Source organism: Mustela nivalis (assembly GCF_964662115.1).
Source record: "Mustela nivalis genome assembly, chromosome: 20".
In the NCBI taxonomy this organism is placed as follows: domain Eukaryota; kingdom Metazoa; phylum Chordata; class Mammalia; order Carnivora; family Mustelidae; genus Mustela; species Mustela nivalis.
The window spans coordinates 7,121,276-7,145,199 of NC_139039.1; the positions used below are offsets into that span (position 1 = coordinate 7,121,276).

The 23,924-nt window shown below is 34.6% G+C and overlaps 1 protein-coding gene and 1 long non-coding RNA gene across 7 annotated transcripts in view; both read right to left on the reverse strand.

Annotated features, from left to right (window-relative positions):
• Positions 1-491: 491 nt before the first annotated feature.
• Positions 492-23,924, reverse strand: part of LOC309855249 (disintegrin and metalloproteinase domain-containing protein 5-like) — a 154,500-nt gene continuing 131,067 nt past the window's right edge. For 3 of the 6 annotated variants that reach the window (XM_082715360.1, XM_082715362.1, XM_082715365.1), the window contains 6 exons: positions 18,374-18,457; positions 17,580-17,691; positions 11,139-11,246; positions 6,975-7,134; positions 5,257-5,307; positions 492-647 (listed from right to left, as the gene is read on the reverse strand). In XM_082715360.1, coding sequence (XP_082571486.1) covers positions 635-647; positions 5,257-5,307; positions 6,975-7,134; positions 11,139-11,246; positions 17,580-17,691; positions 18,374-18,457 — 528 coding nt within the window. In that variant the 3' untranslated portion in view covers positions 492-634. Of the gene's footprint in view, positions 648-5,256; positions 5,308-6,974; positions 7,135-11,138; positions 11,247-11,532; positions 11,601-17,579; positions 17,692-18,373; positions 18,458-23,924 lie in introns of those variants that run through there. The other 3 variants (XM_082715361.1, XM_082715364.1, XM_082715363.1) reach the window with 3 other exon arrangements.
• LOC309855257 lies at positions 20,500-22,381 on the reverse strand. The gene is made up of 2 exons (XR_014306699.1): positions 21,224-22,381; positions 20,500-21,127 (listed from the first exon to the last, which is right to left on the reverse strand). It is a non-coding gene; the product is annotated as an uncharacterized lncRNA (long non-coding RNA).

A 23,924-nucleotide genomic window follows, 5' to 3' on the forward strand; every position in this document is an offset into this window, starting at 1 on the left:
AAAACTTGATGAATGCTCTCTAAAAAAAAAGAATATAAAATTTAAGGTCCTGACTTTGAAAAGAACCCTCAAGTAAGTGGCCCTGATGCTTTTGCTTCCTTAGCTCCATGATAAATATACTCTTGGTAAACAGGTGTCTCAAGAGGCTAAAGTGGATATACGGTTTTTGAAGAAGAGAAGCAGTAACAAGAGGAGATTGAGTAAATACCACTGTGGCAAGTCACAGGCTAGCCAAAAGCTAGGAGCTCTGAAGAGAAGGAGGGAGGTTGGACCAAGGGAAGAAGATTCAGGTCAACCTAAGGAGCATAGGAAAAATGGGACAATCTATCTTTGGGTCATGAGACTGAACTAGCAGCCCCTCTTGGCATCACGAGATGAGGTCTTAAGCTGCTTTCACCTGATTCAGAGCCTCTTCTGAATTCAAATTGCAGTAGATAGGGTGGAAGATGAGACTGAAAATACAGAGAAAACATCAGACATAATTTAGGTGATTCAAATGCAGATGATTTATTTTTTTATATTTTGAACCCTCAGCAGTAACAACAGAGATGAGGGTGAAATTATCTTTCCCTTCATGGTTTAGGTCAGTTTCTGATGATTTATTTGGCAATGTCCTTCTTCCAGGCCAAAGTTGTTAGAGACTGTTGCTGTAAGAGAAAACAAAATAAAACACAATACAAAGTGCCAGTATTGGGTTTTTTTGTTGTTTGTTTTGTTTTTAGCACTAATATAGGTGATTTAAAGGGCATGGTTAACTGAAGAGAAAGGATCAGGAAAATAAAAAATCAATTCCAGAATAAACAATTATCTGTTACCTCAACAGCAAATATTCTTAGTTTTGTAATAGGAGTGGCTTCCTAAAATTCCTGTAATGGAGCCACACATCAGGCTCCCTGCTCAGTGGAGAGTCTGTTTCTCCGTCTTCCCCTGCCCCTCCCCTGGCTCATTCTTTCTCTCTCTCTCAAATAAATAAATTAAAACTTTAAATAAATAAAGATAAAAGTATCCCATTTAAAGAACTGTCCTGGGGCGCCTGGGTAGCTCAGTTGTTAAGCATCTACCTTCAGCTCAGGTCATGATCCCAGGATCCTAGGATCAAGCCCCACATCGGGCTCCCTGCTCAGCGGGAAGCCTGCTTCTCCCTCTCCCATTCCCCCTGATTTTGTTCCCTCTCTCTGTCAGATAAAGAAAATCTTTAAAAAAAAAAAAAGAAGAAGAAGAACTTCCCTTTACTTGAATGAAGACATGGGTTAAAAGTAATGTACTGGTGCCACTCTGGATAACAGTATGGAGGTTCCTCAAAAAGTAAAAATAAAAATAGAACTACCCTATGACCCAGATTTTGCACTACTTTTGTATCCCAAAGGATACAAAAATACAGATTTGAAGGGGTACATGCACCTTGATGTTCATAGCAGCATTAACCAAAAATAGCCAAACTATGGAAAGATCCTGTGTCTATCAACTGATGAAGGGATAAAGATGTAGTATGTGTGTGTGTATACATATACATATGTATATATGTATATATGTGTGCAATATTCCATATTGTGTGTGTGTATATATATATGGGATATATGTACATGGAATATGGAATATTGTGTGTACACACACGCACAATATGGAGTATTACTCAACCACAAAAAAAGAATGAAATATTGCCATTTGCAATGATGTGGATGGAGCTAGTGTATTATACTACGCAAAATAAGTCAGTCAGAAAAAGACAAATGCCATATAATTTCACTTACATGTGGAATTTAAGAAGCAAAACAGATGAATATTTGGGAAGGAGGGAAAAGGGAGAGAGGGAAACAAACTGTAAGAGCCTCGCTTTTGTTGTTTTAAATATTTTATTTATTTGAGAGAAAGAGCACAAGCAGGGGGTGGAGAGTGGCAGAGGGAGAGAGAGAAGCAGACTCCCCACTGAGCAGGGAGCCTGATGTGGAGCTTGATCCAGGAACCTGAGATCATGATCCTAGAGGAAGGCATACACTTAACCAACTGAGACAGAAAGTCACCCCCATAAGAGACTCTTAAAGATAGAGAAAAAAACTGAGCGTTGATGGAGGCAGGTGTACGGGGATGGGCTAAATGGGCAACGGGTATTAAGGAGAGCATTTGTTATAATACACAATGAGTGTTATATGTAAGGGATGAATCGTTAAATTATCTTCCTAAAACCAATGTGTCTGCCTGCCTGTCACTCACACACACACACACACACACACACACACACACCACACACACACACATACAAGTATATATAGTGATATTTTTCAATTATCATTTTCTAATTGTTTGTTGCATGTGTATGTATGAAGTTAAAACTGATTATATATTGGCCTTGTATCCAGGCACCTTACATTCATTTATTAATTCTAATTGGTTTGTAATTTCTTAGAATTTTCTATGTACACAGCCATATCATCTACAAACAATGACATCATTCATTCTTCATTTCCAATCTTTCTACTTTTTTTTTTTTTTACCTTATTCTCCTGGCTAGGATTATCCATACAATGCTGAAAAGGACTACAGTTATGAAATGAGTATGTTCCTGATCTCAGGAAGAAACATTCACAATTTCATCATTAACTGGAATGTTTACTATGTTTTCTTGCTTCAAATTTCCTTCATCACATTATAGTAACTTGTCACTAGCTAAGTGGGAACTTTTATAGTGAAAGGATATTTTTTCTTCATATATAGACATGATTGTATACTTTTCTCATTTTCTCTTAATATGGTGAATTATGTTATATCAACTTTCTAATTTTAAAGCAACATTTCATTCCTAGATCACCCTTCCCTTCCATGGCTATTTATTTATCTTTTACAATGCTAAAAAGATTCAGTTGGAAATGTTTTGTTTAAAATTGCTGCATTTTTAATCAAAAGTTGATCTATAATTTTTTTCTTTCTACTATTGCCTTTGTCAAGTTTTGGTATTAAAGTTAGATTCGATATACTCAACTAATGAGTCATTAAACATTGTATCAAAAACTAATAATATGTTGGCCAATTAAATTTAATTAAAAAAATAAAATTTAATTTAAAATTTTTAATTAAAAATTAAATTAAAATTTAATTTAAAAAGATAAAGGTAGACTAGCCACACAGAAAAACAGGAAATGCTTCTTCTTTTTATATTTTCCAGATGAGTATGTGTAAGATAGGTATTACATCCTTTTTTAAATGTTTGGAAGATGTAATGGTTTGAATTACTTTCCCAATTCTTCACTCTTTTCCTAGTATATGATTATTCATCCATATTTTTTGCTATGTGACTTTTTAGTATCTCCTAATTAGAGTGGGTAGAGTACATCATACACATCTATTCACTGATGTTGAATTTGATACTGTGACTTGTTTGTTCAATGCAATACAAGATGATGTGATTAAGCAAGTGTTGACTCAATTTGTTTGGGCTCTTTTGCTCCTGAAGCATGCCACAAAAACAATATGCCCTAGTATTAAGTTTGTGAGAAAGTTTGAAATGACAGTTTCCAGATCTTTAATAGAAGACTTATTCAGTATTTTCAATTTTTTTCTATTCTATTTTGGGAAAGGTGGAAAGATATGGTTTTGGAGGAATCCATACATTTCATCTAAAAATTTAAATTTATTTTAAGTTATCAACAGTGTTCTCTTTTCTTCTAATGTCCAAAAGATTAAAAATATGTAATTTTATTATCTGACATTGGTATTTTATAACCTTACTTTTTATTTTGAACTACTGGATAAATTTTTTTTCTGTTCCCATATGCTTCAACAGATAATGTTTATAAACACTTGTCTTAATGAAAGAAGATGTTAGGTTAAGGACACATTATACACATTCCAATGAATTAAGCATAAAGCTATTCTAATATCTTTCTAGACCTAAGTTTATATACATTTATAGCTTAATGAAAAAAGATGTTACTTGACAGGTTTATACACAGTACAGTTTTAATTACATACATTAATCTTTTTTCAAGAATCAGTCTCTCTTTGCTCACTTTTTCTGTTATTTTTCTGTTCATTTTCCTTTCCATTCATTTCTGCTCTTTCCTTAATTATTTCTTCCCATCCACTGTCTTCAAGTGCAATTATTTCTTCTTTTTGTGTCTTTTTGATAGAGATTATAATAAAAAAATGATTGTTCTCTGTCCTGTAATATGCATTTCATTGTGATTAGAGGGTTGAAATATCATCTTGCCTTGAGAGTAGCAATATGACTAATTTTTGTAGAACCTAAAATAGTCTGCCTTGACAATAAGATTAGGAAGGTGTGCTTTTATTTTTTTTAACTTTTTATTTAAATTCAGTTGTTAGTATATAGTATATTCTTAGTTTCAGGGGTCGAATTTAGTGATTCATTGGTTGCCTATAACACCCAGTGCTCATTATATCAAGTTCCCTCCTTAATGCCCATAACCCAATTACTCTATCCCATATCCACCTCCCTTCCATTAACCCTCACTTTGTTTCCTACAGTTAAGAGTCTCTTATTGCCTCCCTCTCTGTTTTTAATCATATTTTATTTATATTGCTTCTCTTAGAATTATAAATGTCCTCAGTTTAGACATTTATTTCAACATATTTTACATGAATATCATTGCATGCAACTTTGTACTGCAAGGAAGAAGACATAACTTGAAAAACAACCTGAGATGCTCTATATTACCTCTTCTTATATTCTATCCATCCTGTGGTAAGGGAAATTTTTATATACTGAAAATAAAGGGGAATTTATAATTTAATAAAATGTTCTGTTTGATGACTCCATAGTTTGATCTCTAAATTTAATTTTCCAGATAAGACAGTAAAATGAGTGAATATTCCAAGGCTTTAACCTTACTAGCAGTAATTTTTTCCTGAGGTAATAGTGTAACTATAAGCATAAAAGATATCCCTTATCAATCCTCTTTGTATTTGTCATTAAGATGTCATTATGATATAACTGTTCCTTACCAATGCTCAAAACAAAAATCCCACAAAGTATGTGCTTATTGATGCTTGTGTGTATACACAAAATCATTTCTTTAGTGTAGGTTGGGGAGGAGAGGTTGAGATATCATGAGAGCAAGTTTTATTGTTTATTATTATAACACTAAATAACAGTGAAAACCATAAGGAATATCATGAACAAATGTTTTGGTTTCAAATTAACAATTTTACAGTGCTCCTAAACAATTACCAAAACACACAATGCACCAAAGGAAAAAAAATTACAATGCACAATAACTAATCACATAGTTCTACACTCACCTTACACTGGGGGATAACGTGCTGCTACTGCTGCTTTCTTCTGACACAGATCTGTGAAATTGACAAAATTTATTTTAAGTGGAGAAATTTAAAAATCTTGAACTAAGTGACTATTTGAATAAAGATTATTTTTCAAAGAAAAATAATGATTCATTAAATATTGTGATTCATTAAATAAAATGTCTCCTTCCAACAAAATAAAACGGATACTGATCTTTTTTTCTTTTTCTTTCTTGAATCGATTAATATGCAGTGAGTGTTATATTAGTTTCAGGTGTACAATATAATGGTTCAACAATTTTATACATTACTCAGGGCTCATCAAGGTAAGTGTACTCTTAATCCCCTTCATCTCTTTCACCTATCCCCCTCCCACTGACCTCTCCTCTGGGAACCAGTTTGTTTTCTGTATTTAAGAGTCTGGTTTTTTGTCTTTTTTAAATTCTGTTTCTTAAATTCCACATATGAATGAAATCATATGGTATTTGTCTTTCTCTGATTGGTTTATTTAACTTAGTATTATACCCTCTAGCTTCATTCATGTTGTTGCAAATGGTAAGATGTCATTCTTTTATGGATGAGTAATATTCCATTGTGTATATATACCACATCTTTATACATTCATCTAAAGATGAATCTTAATATTAGGAGAAATGCCATCTACCTTGCTTTTTTTATGAACTCGTCTTCATTTTAGATTTATTCAATTATTTATGGGCCCACATTTGTATAGACATGCCCTCTGATTCTATGATAGCCCTAACTCTTCAGGTCAAATTAAGCCAAAACCTTAAAGTTGCAGTCAAAAATTTAAGCTAATTTTTCTATAGATTTTTATTTTTTTCCTTTCTCTTATAACATATATCTGTTTCTTCTCTTCCTGTCATTTACTGGAGGTTAAAACTAGAGATAAATACTTCTATGGGAAAATACAGTAAATTGTGAATAAGGGGCCTAATAACTATATATAAATATTTATGTAACTGATTATAGACAATGTGATTCACTTACTGATTTGGTATACCCAAAAATTTATGATACATTGGAAAGCTATAATTATCTCCCATTTTATAGAGTTAGAGAGAATAATTTTAAGAACACAAAGATTAAGTCACTTGCTCAAGGTATCATAGTTTCTGCATACAAGATTTAGGAGTTAAAACCAGGTTTTCTGAGGCCAAAAGTAATTTCTTCCCCATTTCATGTTGCTGCCTCCCATCTCCTAGCCTGTGTTTTGAACTGCACATGTAATTTCTGGTTAAGAAATGGCTTTACAAACTAGCAATGTCAATACTTAGGAAAATAATATTCTGGAATAATATATTGGAAGCAGGTTCATAAATAGCATTTTAGTTGAGCTGTTCTAATAGAGTTGTCTGAAAATATCTAAAAAATTTATCTTTTGAAAGTTCCTTTGAAATGCAGTGTTATATATTCTCAGAAGCCTTTGGACAATAGAATCTTAATAAGACTATTTCTACAGCTTTGGCTGACTAACAGGCTGAATAAACCTCAACTATCCTCAGCAATCATATCTCCTCTTAAAGAAATACTCATGAGTAAAATGAGGGAAAAAAATGGAGAACATCAAACTGGTTTGAAATGTATCCCTGGACCTCTCCTCATATTGTTCAACTTACAATCTTAGATTTTCCTGATGAAACAGGAGTACTTTTTTCTTGACTCATTGAATTTAATAAGAGTAAACATATACATACCTCTCACTTTCAGTTTCCTCTCTGTAGCACAGCTCCCTTATATTATTTTGTTTTATTAAAACAGTGGCAGTGATGATGAGCACAGGTAGAGAAATGTAGAAAATGAGTAGTAATCGGTGTTTTGAAGGAGTGGTATTTTGTTCCCTCAAGTAGCTTTTTCCTATAATAGAAAATAACCATTTTGAATTATGTTAGAGATTGTATTAACCAGGCAAAAATGTGGAGAGGATATCATTACCAACATTAGTCCCAAACAGTAAACATTTTAGTCACATATATTATAAATATAATAAATATAAAATAATAAATTAACATATAAAACAGACTGTTACTAGTAATTTATTGATGTCTATAAGTTCTCAACATTGCATCATATAGTGATTTATTTGAACGAAGATAATCTTTCATAAGCACATGTTTAATACCGCCAAACATTTCTTCAGTTTCTTTCTGATACAGCTTATCCAAAATTCAAACATGTATACCACAGAGAATGTTGGGACTGTGCCTATATATAAGAATTAAATTTGGGAAGTGTGATATTTAATCTCTCTCACATTATTAAATATTTTTCTAAAAATTAAAGATTAGTAGTCACTAAATAACAAATATTTAACTAAGTACTTCAGTCAAATATACAGCAACAGGAAATTGTTAAAATGGCTCTAGAATTATTTTGTAGAATGCATGGCTAAGTCTGGCTTTGACCCATTTCTATCCAATTAATGTTAATGTTACATTTTTCTCATCAGTTCTTTTTTTTTTTAAGATTTATTTATTTATTTATTTAAGACAGAGAGAGAGCGAGAGAGAGAGAGAGTGCAAGCGTGCGTGCACACACGTGTGCACAAGTGGCGGGGGGGAGGGGCAGGCAGAGAAAGAGAGAGAATCTCCAGCAGTCTCCCCACTGAATGCAGAGCTGACACAGGACATGATCTCAAGACCCTGAGATCACAACCTGAGTTGAAATCAAGAGTCTGATGCTTAACCGACAGAGCCACCCAGATGCCCCCATCATCTGTTCTTATTCATTCTCAGCTGACATCTGTATTTATTCCTGAGTATCTGATCTATGTGGCTCCATAACTTTCACCTCTTTGTACATACTAGCCACCTATCTGGGTTGGTAATGTGCCAAACTCTGTTTAAGCAACAATTTATTGGCACGTTTTTGTTTTTGTTGTTTTCCAGTTGAAGCAATGGGGAAGTTGACAGGTAGAGGAGCTACCCCCAGCTATAGTCATGCATGATCATGGCTCAATATGTTCCTCTTAGAACTGCCCCTGTGCTTCACAAGATAAAACATGTGAACCATGAAACTGGATCATTAGCTGAGATTTCTAAGCAAAATGTTTAAGGTATGGCCCAGGTTCTCCCAACTGCTCAGAGCAAATGTGAGAGCAGATCGATGAGTTGAAGAAATTTTAATCAAAGAGATACCAGAACTTAAGAGACTTGGAGAATGCTCAATGTGTGGCTGGAAAGTCATTTGATATTGAGATTATTGCATGGGAACTATTTTAGCAGCCATCTCAGCAGAAGATAGGGATAGGATTATGACGGCAGAAACCCTGCCAGGTGGAACCGAAGGGAACAGGATGGGACAATATAGTCATTTCACTGCTGTTATACTTCATTCGTCAAGAAGAGAGAAGAATGCCCCAAAGATAATTCAGAGATCAGGGTTTTCTTGCCCATCACAGCCCCAGGGACTTCCCTCCTTGGCTTCAGCTAGCCTGCCCCAGCCCGGTGCCTGAAAGGCTGCAAACTGATGTGTGGACAGGGCCAGAAGGGTAGGGGTGGATGTCACTGAGGGCTATGGGGTGATGCTGTCACTACAGGGGGCCTGGAGGACAGAATATTGAGCCAAAGAGAATATTCTTGAAACTTAAAACTCTAATGCAAGTTAGCTTGCTAGGTTTTGTATTTACTGGGATCTGTCATCCCTTCCTTCCAACTTCTTTCTTCAGAATGAGAATGTCTATTCTATGCTTGTCTCACTGCTGTTTTTCATGATAAAATATTGGAAGTTTCCCTAGGAGTAAAATAATGATCACCTCTTTTGTGATTATATCTTTTTATTCTAAACGGATTACCCAGGGCAATTATGAGATGGGGGTAGAGATTAACTAAAAAAGAGGAAAGAAAAATTATTAAAAAGATGTGGCAAAATTATTAATTGCAGTTACATAAATTAACTGCCCTAAAAACTAAAAGACTTGAAAATAGTCATAGTCCATTGATAAAATGTATACACAAAAATCTGTAAGCTTCCTACATGTAAAAAGTAACAAGTTAAAAATACAATGACAGGAAGACTTTCTGATAACAATTTTCAATAAAATGATATTTTTTAAAATGCAAAAGGTAATTTCTGATTCATATTTCATTCTATACTTATAAGGATATCTAAACCACAATGAATTATCAGCTTATACCTGTCAGGATGGCTACAATTTAGCAAACAGAAAATAATAAGTTTTGGGAAGGATGTGGAGAAACTGGAATCCTTGTGCCCTGTTGGTGGGAATGCAAAATAATGCATCCTCTGTGGAAAACAGTATGGAGATTCTTCAAAAAAGTTATGCATAGAATTATCATATAACCTAGCAATTCCACATCTAGGTATATACCTCAAATTATTGAAAGCATGGACTCAGATACTAATATACCCAAGTTCATAGCAACATTAGTCACAATCACTAAACCTTGGAAGTAACCCAATTATCCACTGACAAATGAATGGATAAGCAAAATGTAGTACATACCTATAATGGAATATTAACATACTTAAATAGAAAGGGAATTATGGCACCTGGGTGGCTCAGTCGGTTAAGTGTCTGCTTTCAGCTAGGGTCATGATCTCAGGGTCCTGGAATCAAGACCCTCAACAGGGAGTCTGCTTCTCCCTCTACTCCTCCCCACTGCTTGTGCTCTCTCTCTCTCAAATAAATTTTAAAAACATTATTTTAGAGATTATTTATGTATTTATTTGTCAGAGAGAGAAAGAGCACACAGGCAGGCAGAGTGGCAAGCAGAGGCAGAGGGTGAAGCAGGCTCCCCGTGGAGCAAGGAGCCCAATGAAGGACTCGATCCCAGGATGTTGGAACCATGACCCAAGCCAAAGGCAGCTGCTTAACCAACTGAGCCACTCAGGGGTACCCCCCAAAAAATTTTTTTTAAAAAATACATGTTCCAACATGAACTCTGAGGACATTGTACTAAGTAAAATAAGCCAGCTACAACATGACAAATACTGTATGATTCCATTTATACAGAGTCTCAGAAGTAGTGAAATTCATAGACACAAAAAGTAGAATGGTGGTTTCCTGGACCTGGGGAGAAGGGAATGGGGAGTTATCATTTAATGAATATATACTTTCAGTTCTGCAAGATTAAGAATTCTGGAGGTGGATGGTGGTTGCACAACAATGGACTTAATGCCACTGCACTGTAGTCTTAAAAATGGTTAAAAAGGTAAATTTTAAGTTATGTGTATTTTACAAGTAAACATACATATATAAATGTGTGTATGTTAGAAAGGGTCAAAAATATTAGTAAAATAGGTTGCTGAGTGTGATGAAAGAGCAATACACAGCAGAATTATAAATTTCCTATAATCATAGGTAAATGGGAAGCTTCATGAAAATTAAAGAGATGTAAATGAATTTCTTTTTACTACAAGCTTGTCATGAATTAAAAAGATTGATAATAACCCCTGAAAATCAAGAATAATGTATATTATTATTGATGGTAATTTCTGGAGTTAGGGTTACATAAAAAATTTTTGAAAGAACAATTATAATGTGAAATTAAAATACACTCTATGATTTTATATATTAAGTAGACAAGTAGACAAAAATATAGGAGAATTTAGATTCTAGAATGTGCAAACAGGCAACACACACATAAACACATATATATCCCATTATGTACATATGTATATCTTTGTTCTTATATCTATATATGTCATGCTGTAAAATGGTTATATATTCTTTGATAAGACCCATGAAATATTAACAAAAGTTGATAATGTACTGATTACAAATAAAGCCATCATGAATTCCATAATTTTAGTTTTTTGCAAGTCATATTTTGTTAAGTCAGTGATATACAAAATAAATAGAATAAAGGTGTTAAAGAAACTGGGCTTCTTAAGTTCACCTTGCCTCTCATCTGTATGCTCCAAAACGCATTTGACATCACAAGAGCTTCTCCCTTGTTGAGTCCAGGCCTCATCTTTGTCCGGGTACAGGGCCCCAGGAAGAACCACTGGGGACAGAAAATGCATGCAGCCAGATGGCATACCAGCCCGGGGCTTTCAGAGTACATCTACAAGCCCCAGAATACATGGATGAAGACAGACTCTATGGCAGCTGATTAAAATGGAACTAGCTGGATTGAAAGTTTTCCTCTGATCCCAGGCTCAAGAACCACTATTCTACTGACATCAGGACCCAGAGTGACCTTGGGAAACGAAGCATGAATATTTGCCTGGGATGATCCAAGTTGTCATATGCAAAGTCTCAAATACTGAATAATCCATACCTGAGATGGGAAATTTTCTGAGTTATGGCAACTGGTTTGGAGGGTTTCTGAAGCAAAAGAAGAAAATCCATATGGAAGCTTAAAAAAATAAGGAGTGAAAGCAACACTGTTTTGGTGTTAAATGAATAAAGCACAAATTACCTGTCTTCTGTACTTTCTGTTTTTAACTCTGACATCTGATCTCCACAATTTTAATTTGTGATTCATTCTGAGTGATGTGACTTAAGTGTGCAACCCAAGGGTATTGAAATAGTAGTTCATCTTTGACTTAGTCTTTGTATTGGCTGTTGTGCTTTGTGTCAAAAGAGTACTAATTTAATTTTTCATTTTGTAAATATTGTAATCATGTTTCCTAGGATAATGATAATCAGAATGATTACAATACTAACCATTACGACCCAGACATCACTGATCATGAAGACTAAATGACTATCTTTAATGACAGATGGAAGGACACATTGGATTTAAGAAATAAGTAACTAGGGGCACCTGGGTGGCTCAGTGGGTTAAAGCCTCTGCCTTTGGCTCAGGTCATGATCCCTGGCTCCTGGAATTGAGCCCCACATCGAGCTCTCTGCTCAGCAGGGAGCCTGCTTCCCTTCCTCTCTCTCTGCCTGCCTCGCTGCCTACTTGTGATCTCTGTCTGTCAAATAAATAAATAAAATCATCAAAAAAAAAAAAGAAATAAGTAAAGAGAGCATATTATACATTATGATGAAAATACTTTGGATGCAGAAATAAACCCACACATATGTGGTCAATTACAACAAAGGAGCCAAGAATATAAAATGGCAGAAAGGACAGTCCCTTATAAGTGGTATTGAAAAAACTGAATAGTCACATGCTAAAGAATGAAACTGGACTTTTTAATATGATAAACAAATATTAGCTTAAAATGTTTTAAAGACCTGAATGTACATGAAACCATAAAACTCCTAGAAGAAAACATAGGTAGCAAGCTCCTTGATATTGATTTTGGTGATGATTTTTTGAATCTGACACTTAATGTAAAGGCAACAAAAGCAAAAACAAACAAGTAGGACTACACCAAACTACAAACCTGCACAACAATGGAATCATCAACAAAATTAAAAAGTAACCCCATGAATGAGAGGAAATATTTGCCAACAATATATCTAATGAGGGGTTAATATCCAAAATATATTAAGAATTCATTTAACTCACTAGCAAAAAAAATAAAAATAAAAATAAATAATCCTGGGCACAAGAAATGAATAGAAATTTTCCCAAAGACATTCAAATGGCCAATGTGTACATGAAAAGGTACTCAATATCACTAATCATCAGGGAAATACAAATAAAAACCATAAAGAGATCTCACTTCACACATGTTAAAATGATTATTATCATGGGGTGCCTGGGTGGCTCAGATGGTTGGGCATCTGCCTTTGGCTCAGGTCATGATCTCCAGGTCCTGGGAGCAAGCCCTGCACAGGGCTCCCAGCTCAGCAGAGAGTCTACTTCTCCCTCTCTCTGCCTCTTGCCCTGCTTATGCTTTTTCTCTTTCTCTAATGAATAAATATTTTTAAAAAATAAAAAATAAAATGGCTATTCTCAAAAAGACAAGAAATAACAAGTGTTGGCAAGAATATGGAGAAAAAATAACCCTTGAACACCATTGGTAAAAATATAAAGTTGTACAGCTCCTATGGAAAACAGTATGGAGGGCAAGGTTAAAAAATTAAAAATAGAACTACCATATGAACCAGCAATTGGCAAAGAAAATGAACACACTACCTCAAAACTATATATGATCCTGGATATCAAACTTTTGTCTGTACTGTCATTTGCAAATATCTTCTCCCATTCACTTATTTGTGGAGCATAACAAATAGCATGGAGGACATGGGGAGATGGAGAGGAGAAGGGAGTTGGGGGAAATTGGAAGGGGAGGTGAACCATGAGAGACTATGGACTCTGAAAAACAATCTGAGGGTTTTGAAGGGTCAGGGGATGGGAGGTCGGGGTACCAGGTGGTGGGTATTATGGAGGGCACGGATTGTGTAGAGCACTGGGTGTGGTGCAAGAGTGGTGAATGCTGTATATATGATCCACCCATGTTCACTGCAGAATCATTTACAATAGCCAAGATATGGATATAACCTAAATGTCCACCAGTAAATGAATAGATAAAGAATAGATAAAGAAAATGTGGTCATATGTAGATAATGGAATATTATTCAGCCATAAAAAGGAATGAGATCTTGCCATTCATAATGACATGATGAGCCTTGAGAGTTAAGTGAAATAAGTCAGACACTAAGACAATATATTTATATGATCTCATTTATATGTGGAATCAAGCTTACAGATGTGGAGAACATACTAATGGTTGTCAGTGGTGTGGAGGATTGAGTGAAATGGATGAAAGGAGTCAAAGAATACAAACTTTCAGTTTTAAAATCAGTAATTCCTAGGAAGGCAATGTACAGCATGATAACTATAGTAAATAATACTGTATTACATATTTGAAAGTTGCTAAGAGAATAGACCTTGAAAGTTCTCATCATAAGAAAAAATAAAGGTAACTATGTATGGTGATGGATGCTAACTAGACTTACAGCAGCCATTTCACAATGTATACAAATATTGAATCATTATATGGTACACCTGAAACTAACATAATATGTCAATTATATATCTCAATTTAAAAAAGAATTTGGAATAGATATGGTGGAAAAGGTATTGTGAAAGCATATTTGGAGGTTGAATCACAAATTTTTTGGATGAAAAAAGCATGTAATTTTAAATCAACCGCATCTTTTTGTTTCCCAATTTAAAAAAATTCTTTTCTCTCCCTGAAGACACCAATGTCCTGACAAAAATACCTAGCAAATTAGGATTAGTTTTGGCATACCATAGAAACAAACATGCACTGCCCTATCACTCATTCCCTTCATTGTTTTACAAAACCAAGTGAAGTTACATTTCCGGATTCACAGATTGCATTACAAATGTCCTGTGGGAGAAAAATGTGAGAATTGTTATAATATCTGCTGACTCCTTAAGTGTAGCAATAACAGTCATATCTTAACAAATGAATAAATCAGCAAAATATTCCCCCAGTTCTTAATTTGATTTTAAAAATGAAGTTTAAAATAAGTTTAATTTCTATACAGATTTTAATTACAGAAAAAAAAAATTTTATCTTGCTCAAATCCAAACTAGACTTTGTTGATCTTCATGCATATTTAGCAGGCAGTCCAAATGTAAACTTCTGCAAATCCCTTTCAGTCAATAAGCTTCTTCTCAAAGAAAAGGAAAAGATCTTACCCACTAAACATCCTACACACCATGGACACAACACTGAATGGAGTGTGAGATGCTTACCTGTGATATATAGGCTTTCCTGATTAAAGCTTTTGGTCACTTTTAGTTTCCTCAAAAGGTATGGAAGCTGGTAATGGGATTTTTTTTTTAATTAATTTATTTCACAGAGAGAGAGTGTGTTTATAATAAAGCACAAGCAGGGGGAGGGGCAGAGAGAAAGGGAGAAGCAGACTCCACACTGAGAAGGAAGCTCAATCTGGGGCTCAGTCCCAGGATTCCAGGATCATGACCCCAGCTCAAAGCAGATGCCTAACCAACTGAGCTACCCAGGCACCCTGAGATTTTTCAAAACTTTATGAAGTGGGAAGGTGATGGCTTCCTCAGACATGGATGCATATAAGATGGTTCTTAGTGTTACAAGCTATATGAGATGTGTTAGAATACTGGCTGGGCATAAAATCTTGTTCTTGAAAGGCTGGACAATAAGAACGTACTTCTTTAATTTTTAAGTACATTGAAGAGGAAAATAGAAAGGTTGCAGTAAAAACAGAATTTATGTGCTGTTTCTCTGAAACAATTTGCTAATCTGTGAATCTTAGGGGGTAGAAAATGAACTGACTATACCTATGACTCATATTTTTGGAAACAGACTGCTTCAGAACTCAAAAAATTTATTTAGAAAAAGGCAAGCAGTGAAACAGGAGCTTCTCAGACTTTAATTAAAATTAAAATTTGTTTGTAATTCAACTTAGATTTCACAAATGCAAATTACCTCTATGCTTTCAACCATGTTCCCTAAAGAAAAAAATATACAACTTCTGACATCCAATGTGATTCAGAGTGCTTTGAAATTGGTAGCCTATATGGTGAATTAAACATGAAAAGAAACTGACTGCTAGGTACCTGATCTACTAGAAGACACCTACAGAAAAAAAGCTAATGAATGTTTTTGGAGATCTGAAAAATAATTTCTACAAGCCTAAAACCCTGCTGTATCTAGTTAAAAACAACAACAACAACAGGTATGTCATGTTCAAATGCTTTGTAGGAGATCTTCATGGATGCAATCACAATAGACTGACACCTGAATTCAGGAATGTGGCTTGATAAAGCAGAGCTTCAAGTCAAAAGGAATTGTACATTTGGCTCTATTCCACTTTGCTGCTGCTTAAAGGAAGGATATCTGAAAGGCTGCAAGCAATACAGAGAAGTATAATTGGAAAAGGAAACAGAAAGAGCCAAAAAGATATCTGACCATATCATAAAACAAAGAGAATCATGTTTTATTAAAAAAAGATTTTTTTAATTAAGTTGTTAGCCAACATATAGTACATCATTAGTTTTTGATGTAGTATTCAATGATTCATTAGTAAAAAGAAAGAAAAAGAAGGAAGGAAGAGAATACTGTCATTCTTATTTTTTATTAAATATAGGGCAAGCTTGGGGCGCCTGGGTGGCTCAGTGGGTTAAGCCACTGCCTTCAGCTCAGGTCAAGATCTCAGGGTCCTGGGATCGAGTCCCACATCGGGCTCTCTGCTCAGCAGGGAGCCTGCTTCCTCCTCTCTCTCTGCCTGCCTCTCTGCCTACTTGTGATCTCTGTCTGTCAAATAAATAAATAAAATCTTAAAAAAAAAAAGAGTAAATATAGGGCAAGCTTAATTTTTCTTATATTTATATTCCCCTTTTGAAAATTCTTATGTTTATGAATCTTAATAATATACAATAAGATAGCCTGCAAAATTTAAATATCTAGTAAAGACTTTTTAAAAAGAGGTAAATATAAATTGCTATTTCAAGGGAAATATTATAAAATACTGTCATTATAAAATATTGTTACATTTTTGCTCATATATATTATTTTCTTAATTGGTTGTACACACTGGTAACTAGTATTGTTGTTTCACTTAAATAATAGTATTTATGTAATAAAAATCACTAATACACAATATGTAATTTTAAATAAATATCTATTTTACACATTTATGTGAAAATAATATATGTTTAAAATTATGTGTTAAACTATCATTCCTTTTTTTTTTTTTTTTTGGTCTGATACACAGTCTAATGTGGCTGTGTGTTAACTCTGTAAAAAGTTGGTCATCCTAGCTACACCTTCCCCCTAGTATCCAAGCTTCAAGTAGATCTGCCAAGGAGTTTCAGTATTTATATGCCCCAAGAGGAAAGGGGGTGAGGGTAGAGAGCCTCTGCTCCCAGGTTATCCGAGGTGGGCTCCAATATCTTCTAAAACCAGGGAATATCCCCCAGGTATCCTCAGTCCTAGCCAGGACTTCTTAATCTCAAAATAGTACTCATGAACCCCACAGGAGATATTCTAGAGAGGATAGTTCAAAAGTCTGCGCTGGAATCCTTACAGTGCAGCAAAAAGGAATAAAAGATAGCCTGAAGGAATCTAGTGGCATTAATATAACAATGACTACTAACAAACATTATTTTAAACCAGAAATGTATGAGACAATCCAAAGTGAACAATCCAAATTAACTAGTCCAATTTTATGCACTGGAATTTCTACTTTTATATTGCCTAATCTGGGTACACTTTTTGTGTCAATGTTGATATAAATGTCAATGTTGATATATAAAAAGTACAGAAAAAACTTCTACTGTCTTGGATTTTTAAAAATTTTACAAATAAAACAAAAACATGTTTTTGGTATCAATTGCTTTGTAACCTAGCTTGGAACCTATACTTTAATTTTTTTCTCTTACATAATTGTCTTTGATTAATAAAATTTGAAAGACACAAACCAGATGGAGCCTTGTGCCCATCATCAATACTTCCAAATTCTCCCTTCTTCTGCAGGCATGTAGGAGGATCAAACCCCTTTTCACACTGGCAATGATTTAAATTGTTGCAAACCTGGAGTAATCAGAAAATACAACAATTATTTTTTAGAGACATTGGTTTTCATTAGAGACCAATAAATATTCTATACTTACTCAACAGAGAATTTATTTCAGAGAATGTATTCATTTAACTTAGATAGACAAATTAAATAAATTTTCACAAATTTTCTCTCAATATTGTCCATACTTTAGAAAGTATATTTAGCTTCTGCTGACAAAGTAATTAAAAAAAAAAATTCTTCAACTCTTTCCATAGCCAGACCCAAATTCTATCAATTACAAGTAACATGCCACTAATTATTATTTATTTGCCAGTTTCACAGAACAGCCCAGACTCTGAATTAACAAGCAAGACTAGAAAAAATTTCTAATGACCTTTGTTTATCAGTTTCTACCTTCTTTCTATGAAAATAAGATCATTTTTGTTATATAACAATACATGGTGCATATAGCAAATCTACCCCTTATATTTACCTAACACTTCATACACCCAGAATCATATTAAATGTTTCTACTTTATATTCTCTAATAGTTTAGCAACATTTCTTAAGAAAATAAGATTGAAGTTATAAATTATAGACTCTTAGATGACACCAAGCAGCATGAAAATTATCTTAATAATTTTTTTTAAATCTCAAAACTTTTTATAGCATTGTTCAAAGTATCTTGCTAAAATGAAAATTGAAATTACTTACTCCGTGGCTATTGCAATAAGTAGAGTTGCACTCCTCATCTGTTATCTGGTATTGAACTTTTACACACACAAATTTGACACAATACTAAAAGCAAAAGGAAGTGAAGAATAGTCACACAATCAGATTGTGTGTACAGATAATACATAAGAAAAATTCAAGAGAGTTTCAGAATTCATATTATCAAGAACTGGCATAAAAATACAAAAAGTAAAATAAAGTAATAATTTGAAACATTGAAATAAATGTGAAATAAGCTATAAGCCTTCAGATTTTAAAGATGTAACCATATGTGAGAAGTTAGTTTTATTTTCTTACCACCTAGCACTAGAAGTCCACTTAAAAAGGGAAATATCTGGAAAAATAATTTGACTAATTCCTGAGCTCCAGAACTATCCAAGCATTTAAAGATTTTATTTACTTGCTAGAGAGAGAGAGAGAGAGAGAGAGCTAGCACACAAGCAGGGGGAGCGTCAAGCAGAGGGAGAAGCAGGCTCTCTGCTGTGCAGGGAGCCTGATGGGGAACTCTATCCCAGAACCATGGGATCATGGGATCATGGGATCATGACCTAAGCTGAAGGCAGATGCTTAACCAACTAAGCCACCCAGGCATTCCCCCGAGAAGCATTTTAAAAATACCTATGACCAGGCTCCACCTGAGACATTTCTATCAAAATCTCTGGGTGCAGGGTCCACATGATCATCAGAGCAACTAAGGTTGAGAACTATGAGGTGGGAGATTGGGGTCTTAAAATCATGGGTGTGAGTAGCACAGGAAGACAGTTCACTATTCCATGAGAAAAAAATGATGAAAAGGAGAAGAGCAAGAATAACAGATAATTATATGCAGTAATAAGGCAATGAGAGACTCCCAACTATGATGGTTAAAAGGCCTCCAAAGAAAAAGAGTGTTTTATGTGTGAATTTACACTGTTCTAATTTATGGAATTAATTTTTGTGCCTTTTTCCTAATTATTGAAAAAATTCAGTAAATTCAGTACTTTGTCAAAGAGTTATTTTTTGAGTGAATTTTGTCTTTGGATCATAATAACAACCATGTATGCAAAAAGAGGAGGACCAGGACCCTGGAAAAAATGATTTGAGCCAATATCCTTCAGAATTCAAGGGGAGAGAGACCTCAGATCGTAATTGTATTCCATGTGCTTCCAGATGAGCAAGATGTGATAGAAACTTTGGGTTTTTTTCCATGGACTATTTTAAAAATGTATTATATAGAAATAAATTTGAATTTAGCAAGCACAGCCTGTGACTTTCCATCAAAAAGATATGTCAGAAAAAGGCAAATATCATATGCTTTCAGTCATTGAATTTAAGAAACAAAACAAAGGGGAAAAAAGACAACCAAAAACAGGCTCTTACAGAGAACAAACTCTTGATGCCAAAAGTGTAGAAGGGAAACGGGGGGAATGTACACCTGAAACTAATGTAACTCTATGTTAATTATACTTGAATTTAAAAATACAATAAAATAAAATGAAAAGTTTAAAAATATTTTAATTAACTTTCATATTGTAGCTCTTGGAGTTAATAGTTCATAGAATTAATTAGAATATTAAGCTGTTATCAGATATATTATTTTAATAAATGTCAGAACTTTCTAATAATCTAAAAATTATTTTATGCTATATTATGTATTAATTCTGTTTTCCTGTTTCTTTCTTTTGAAATTTTTATTTAAATTCTAGTTACTTAACATATAGTGCAATATTGGTTTCAGGGGTAGAATTAGCGATTCATCACCTACATACAACACCTAGTGCTCATCATAATAAATGCCCTCTTATGAGGCTGCGTGAGCAGCTCAGTCAGTTAAGTGTCCCACTCTTTATTTCAGCTCAAGCCATGATCACAGGGTTCTGGGATCAAGTCCTGCCTCAGGCTTTCTTTCCTCCCTCTGCTTTGCTCCCCCCACACTACCCCTACTCACATGCACAGTCTCTGTCTCTCTCTCTCTCTGAAATAAATAACTCTTAAAAAGAAAAATAAAAAACCAGTGCCCTCCTACTACCCATCACCCATCTAGCCAATCTCCACCCACTTCCATTCATCAATCCCAATTGTTCTCTATCTTTAAGAGTCTCTTATGGTTTGTTTCCTCTTTTATCCTCCCCCCCCCCCATATGTTCATCTGTTTTGCTTCTTTAAATTCCACATATGAGTGAAATCATATAAAATTGTCTTGTACTTTTCTTATTTCACTTAGCATAATACACTATACCTCCACTCATGTCATTGCAAATGGCAAGATTTCATTCTTTTTGATGGATGAATAATATTCCACATTATATATCTACCACATCTTTTTTATCCATTCATCATTCGATGGACATTTGGGCTCCTTCCATAGTTTGGCTATTGTTGATAATGCTGCTATGCTAGGGAGCATGTATCCCTTTGAATTCACATTTTTATGTTCTGGGGGTAAATACACAGTACTGTGATTATGAGATCATAAGTTAGGTCTGTTTTTAACTTCTTGAGAAAACTCTATATTGTTCTCCAGAGTGGCTGCATCAGTTTGCATTTCCACCAAAAGTACACGAGTGTTCATTTTCCTCCACATCCTCCCCAACACTTGTTTCTTGAATTTTTTTATTTTAGCCATTCTGACAGGTGTGAGGTTGTATCCCACTGTAGTTTTGATTTGCATTTCCCTGATGATCTCTGGTGTTAAGCATCTTCTTATGTGTCTGTTGGCCATCTGGATGTCTTCTTTGGAGAAATTTCTATTTATGCCTTCTGCCCATTTTTTTTTAAGATTTTATTTATTTATCAGAGAGAGAGGTGGGGAGAGAGCGAGCACAGGCAGACAGAATGGCAGGCAGAGGCAACCTTCTGCCCATTTTTAACTGGATTATTGGTTTTTAGGTGTTGAGTTGCATAAATACTTTATATATTTTGGATTCTAATCTTTTAACAAATATGTCATTTGCAAATACCTTCTCCCATTCTGTAGGTTGACTTTTAGTTTAGTTGGTTTCCTTCACTGTGCAGAAGCTTTTAATTTTGATTTAGTCCCAACAGTTTACTTTTGCTTTTGTTTCTTATGTCTCAGGAGACATATCTAGAAAGAAGTTGCTATGGCCAATGTCAGAGAAATTATTGCCTGTACTCCCCTCTAGGATTTTTATGGTTTCCTGTCTCACATTTAGGCCATTAATCCATTTTGAGTTTATTCTGTGCATGGTGTAAGAAAGTGGCCTAGTTTAATTCTTTTTCATATAGCTGTCCAATTTTACCAAGACTGTTGAAGAGACTTTTTCCCATTGGGTATTCTTTCTTCCTTTGTTGGAAGATCGCCATATAATTATGGGTTTATTTCTGGGCTTCTATACTATTCCATTGATCTAGGTGTCTATTTTTGTGCCAGTACCATGTTGTCTTGATCACTACAGCTTTGTAATAAAACTTGCAGTCTCGAATTATACCTCCAGATTTATTTTTCCTTTTCAAGATTGTTTTGGCTATTCAGGGTCTTTTGTGGTTCCATATAAATTTTAGGACTGTTCTTTTCTAGTTCTGTTTTTTAAAAAAGTGTTGTTTTGATAGGGATTGCATTAAATTTGTAGATTGCTTAGGATAGTATAGACATTTGAACAGTAATTTGTTCTTCCAACCATGAACATGGAATGTCTTTCCATTTCATTGTGTCATCAATTTCTTTCATCAGCATTTTATAGTTTTCAGAGTACAAATTTTCACCTCTTTGGTTAAGTTTATTCCTAGCTACTTTATTATTTTTGGTGCAACTGTAAATAGGATTGTTTTAATTTATTTTCTACTGTTTGATTATTAGTGTTTAGAAATGCAACAGGCTTCTATACATTGATTTTGTATACTGTGACCACACTGAATTCATTTATCAGTCCTGATAATTTTTTGGTGGAGTCTTCAGGGCTTTCTTTTTTTCTTTTTTTTCTTTTCTTTTCAGCATAACAGTATTCATTGTTTTTGCACCACACCCTGTGCTCCATACAATACGTGCCCTCCTTAATACCCACCACCTGGCTCCATCAACTCCCACCCCCGACCCCTTCAAAACCCTCAGGTTGTTTTTCAGAGTCCATAGTCTCTCATGGTTCAATGGTTCACCTCCCCTTCCAATTTCCCTCAACTCCCTTCTCCTCTCCAACTCCCCATGTCCTCCTTGTTATTTGTTATGCTCCACAAATAAGTGAAACCATATGATAGTTGATGCTCTCTGCTTGACTTATTTCATTCATCATAATCTCTTCCAGTATATAGAACATGTCATCTGCAAACAGTGAAAGTTTTACTTCTTCCCTATCAATTTGGATGCCTTTTTTTCCTTTCTCTTGCCTGATTGCTATGCTAGGACTTCCAGTACTATGTCAAATAAAAGGGAGAAAGGACATTCTTGTCTTTTTCCTAACCATATAGGAAAAGCTCTATTTTTCCCTGTTGAGGATTATATTACATTAGCTGCGTGTTTTTCAGATGTGGCCATTATTATGTTGAGTCATGTTCCCTCTAAACCCACTTTGTGAAGGGTTTTTATCATGAATGGATGTTGTACTTCATCAAATCCTTTTTCTGCATCTATTGAAATGACCGTATGGGTTTTATCTTTTATTTTATTAATGTTATATAGCATGTTGATTGATTTGCCAATGTTGAACAACCCTTGCAACCCAGGAATAAATCCCACGTGATCATGGTGAATACGTTGTTTGATTTGGTTTGCTAACATTTTGTTGAGGATGTTTGGTGAGTTGTTCATCAGGAATATTGGCCATAGTTCTTTTGTAGTGTCTTTATCTGGTTTTGGAATCAGGGTAATGCCAGCCTCATAGTATAAATTTGGAAACTTTCCTTCCATTTCTATTTTTTATAAAATTTTGAGAAGTATAGGTATTATACTTTCTTTTTTTAAAGATTTTTATTTATTTATTTGACAGACAAGTAGGCAGAGAGGCAGACAGAGACAGAGAGAGGAGGAAGCAGGCTCCCCGTCGAGCAGAGAGCCCGATGCAGGGCTCAATCCCAGGACCCGGGGATCATGACCAGAGCCGAAGGCAGAGGCTTTAACCCACTGAGCCACCCAGGTGCCCCTAGTTATTAAACTTTCTTTAAATGTTTGGTAGAATTCACCAGCAAAGCCATCTGGTCTTGGGCTCTTGTTTTTTGGGATTTTTTTTTTTTTTGACTACTGATTCAGTTTCATTGCTGGCAATCAGGTTGTTCAAATTTGCTATTTCTGGTGTCTATTTTTGTGCCAGTACCATGGCAGTGGGCTTTCTGGTTCAACTTTGGTAGTTTATGTTTCTAGGAATTCATCTTTTCCCTCTAGGTTGTCCAGTTTGTTGACATATAATTTTTCATAATATTCTTTTATAGTTCCTTGTATTTCTATGGTGTTAGGAAGTCATGCACACACACACACACAAAAAAAAATTAGGACCAAAAAATTATAAAGTAGAATTTATAGGAAATATTTTTAAATGGCACAATAATCAAATAACAATTCATTATGATTTTGAGTTGAGCCAAGATAACATAGACCTATTTCTTT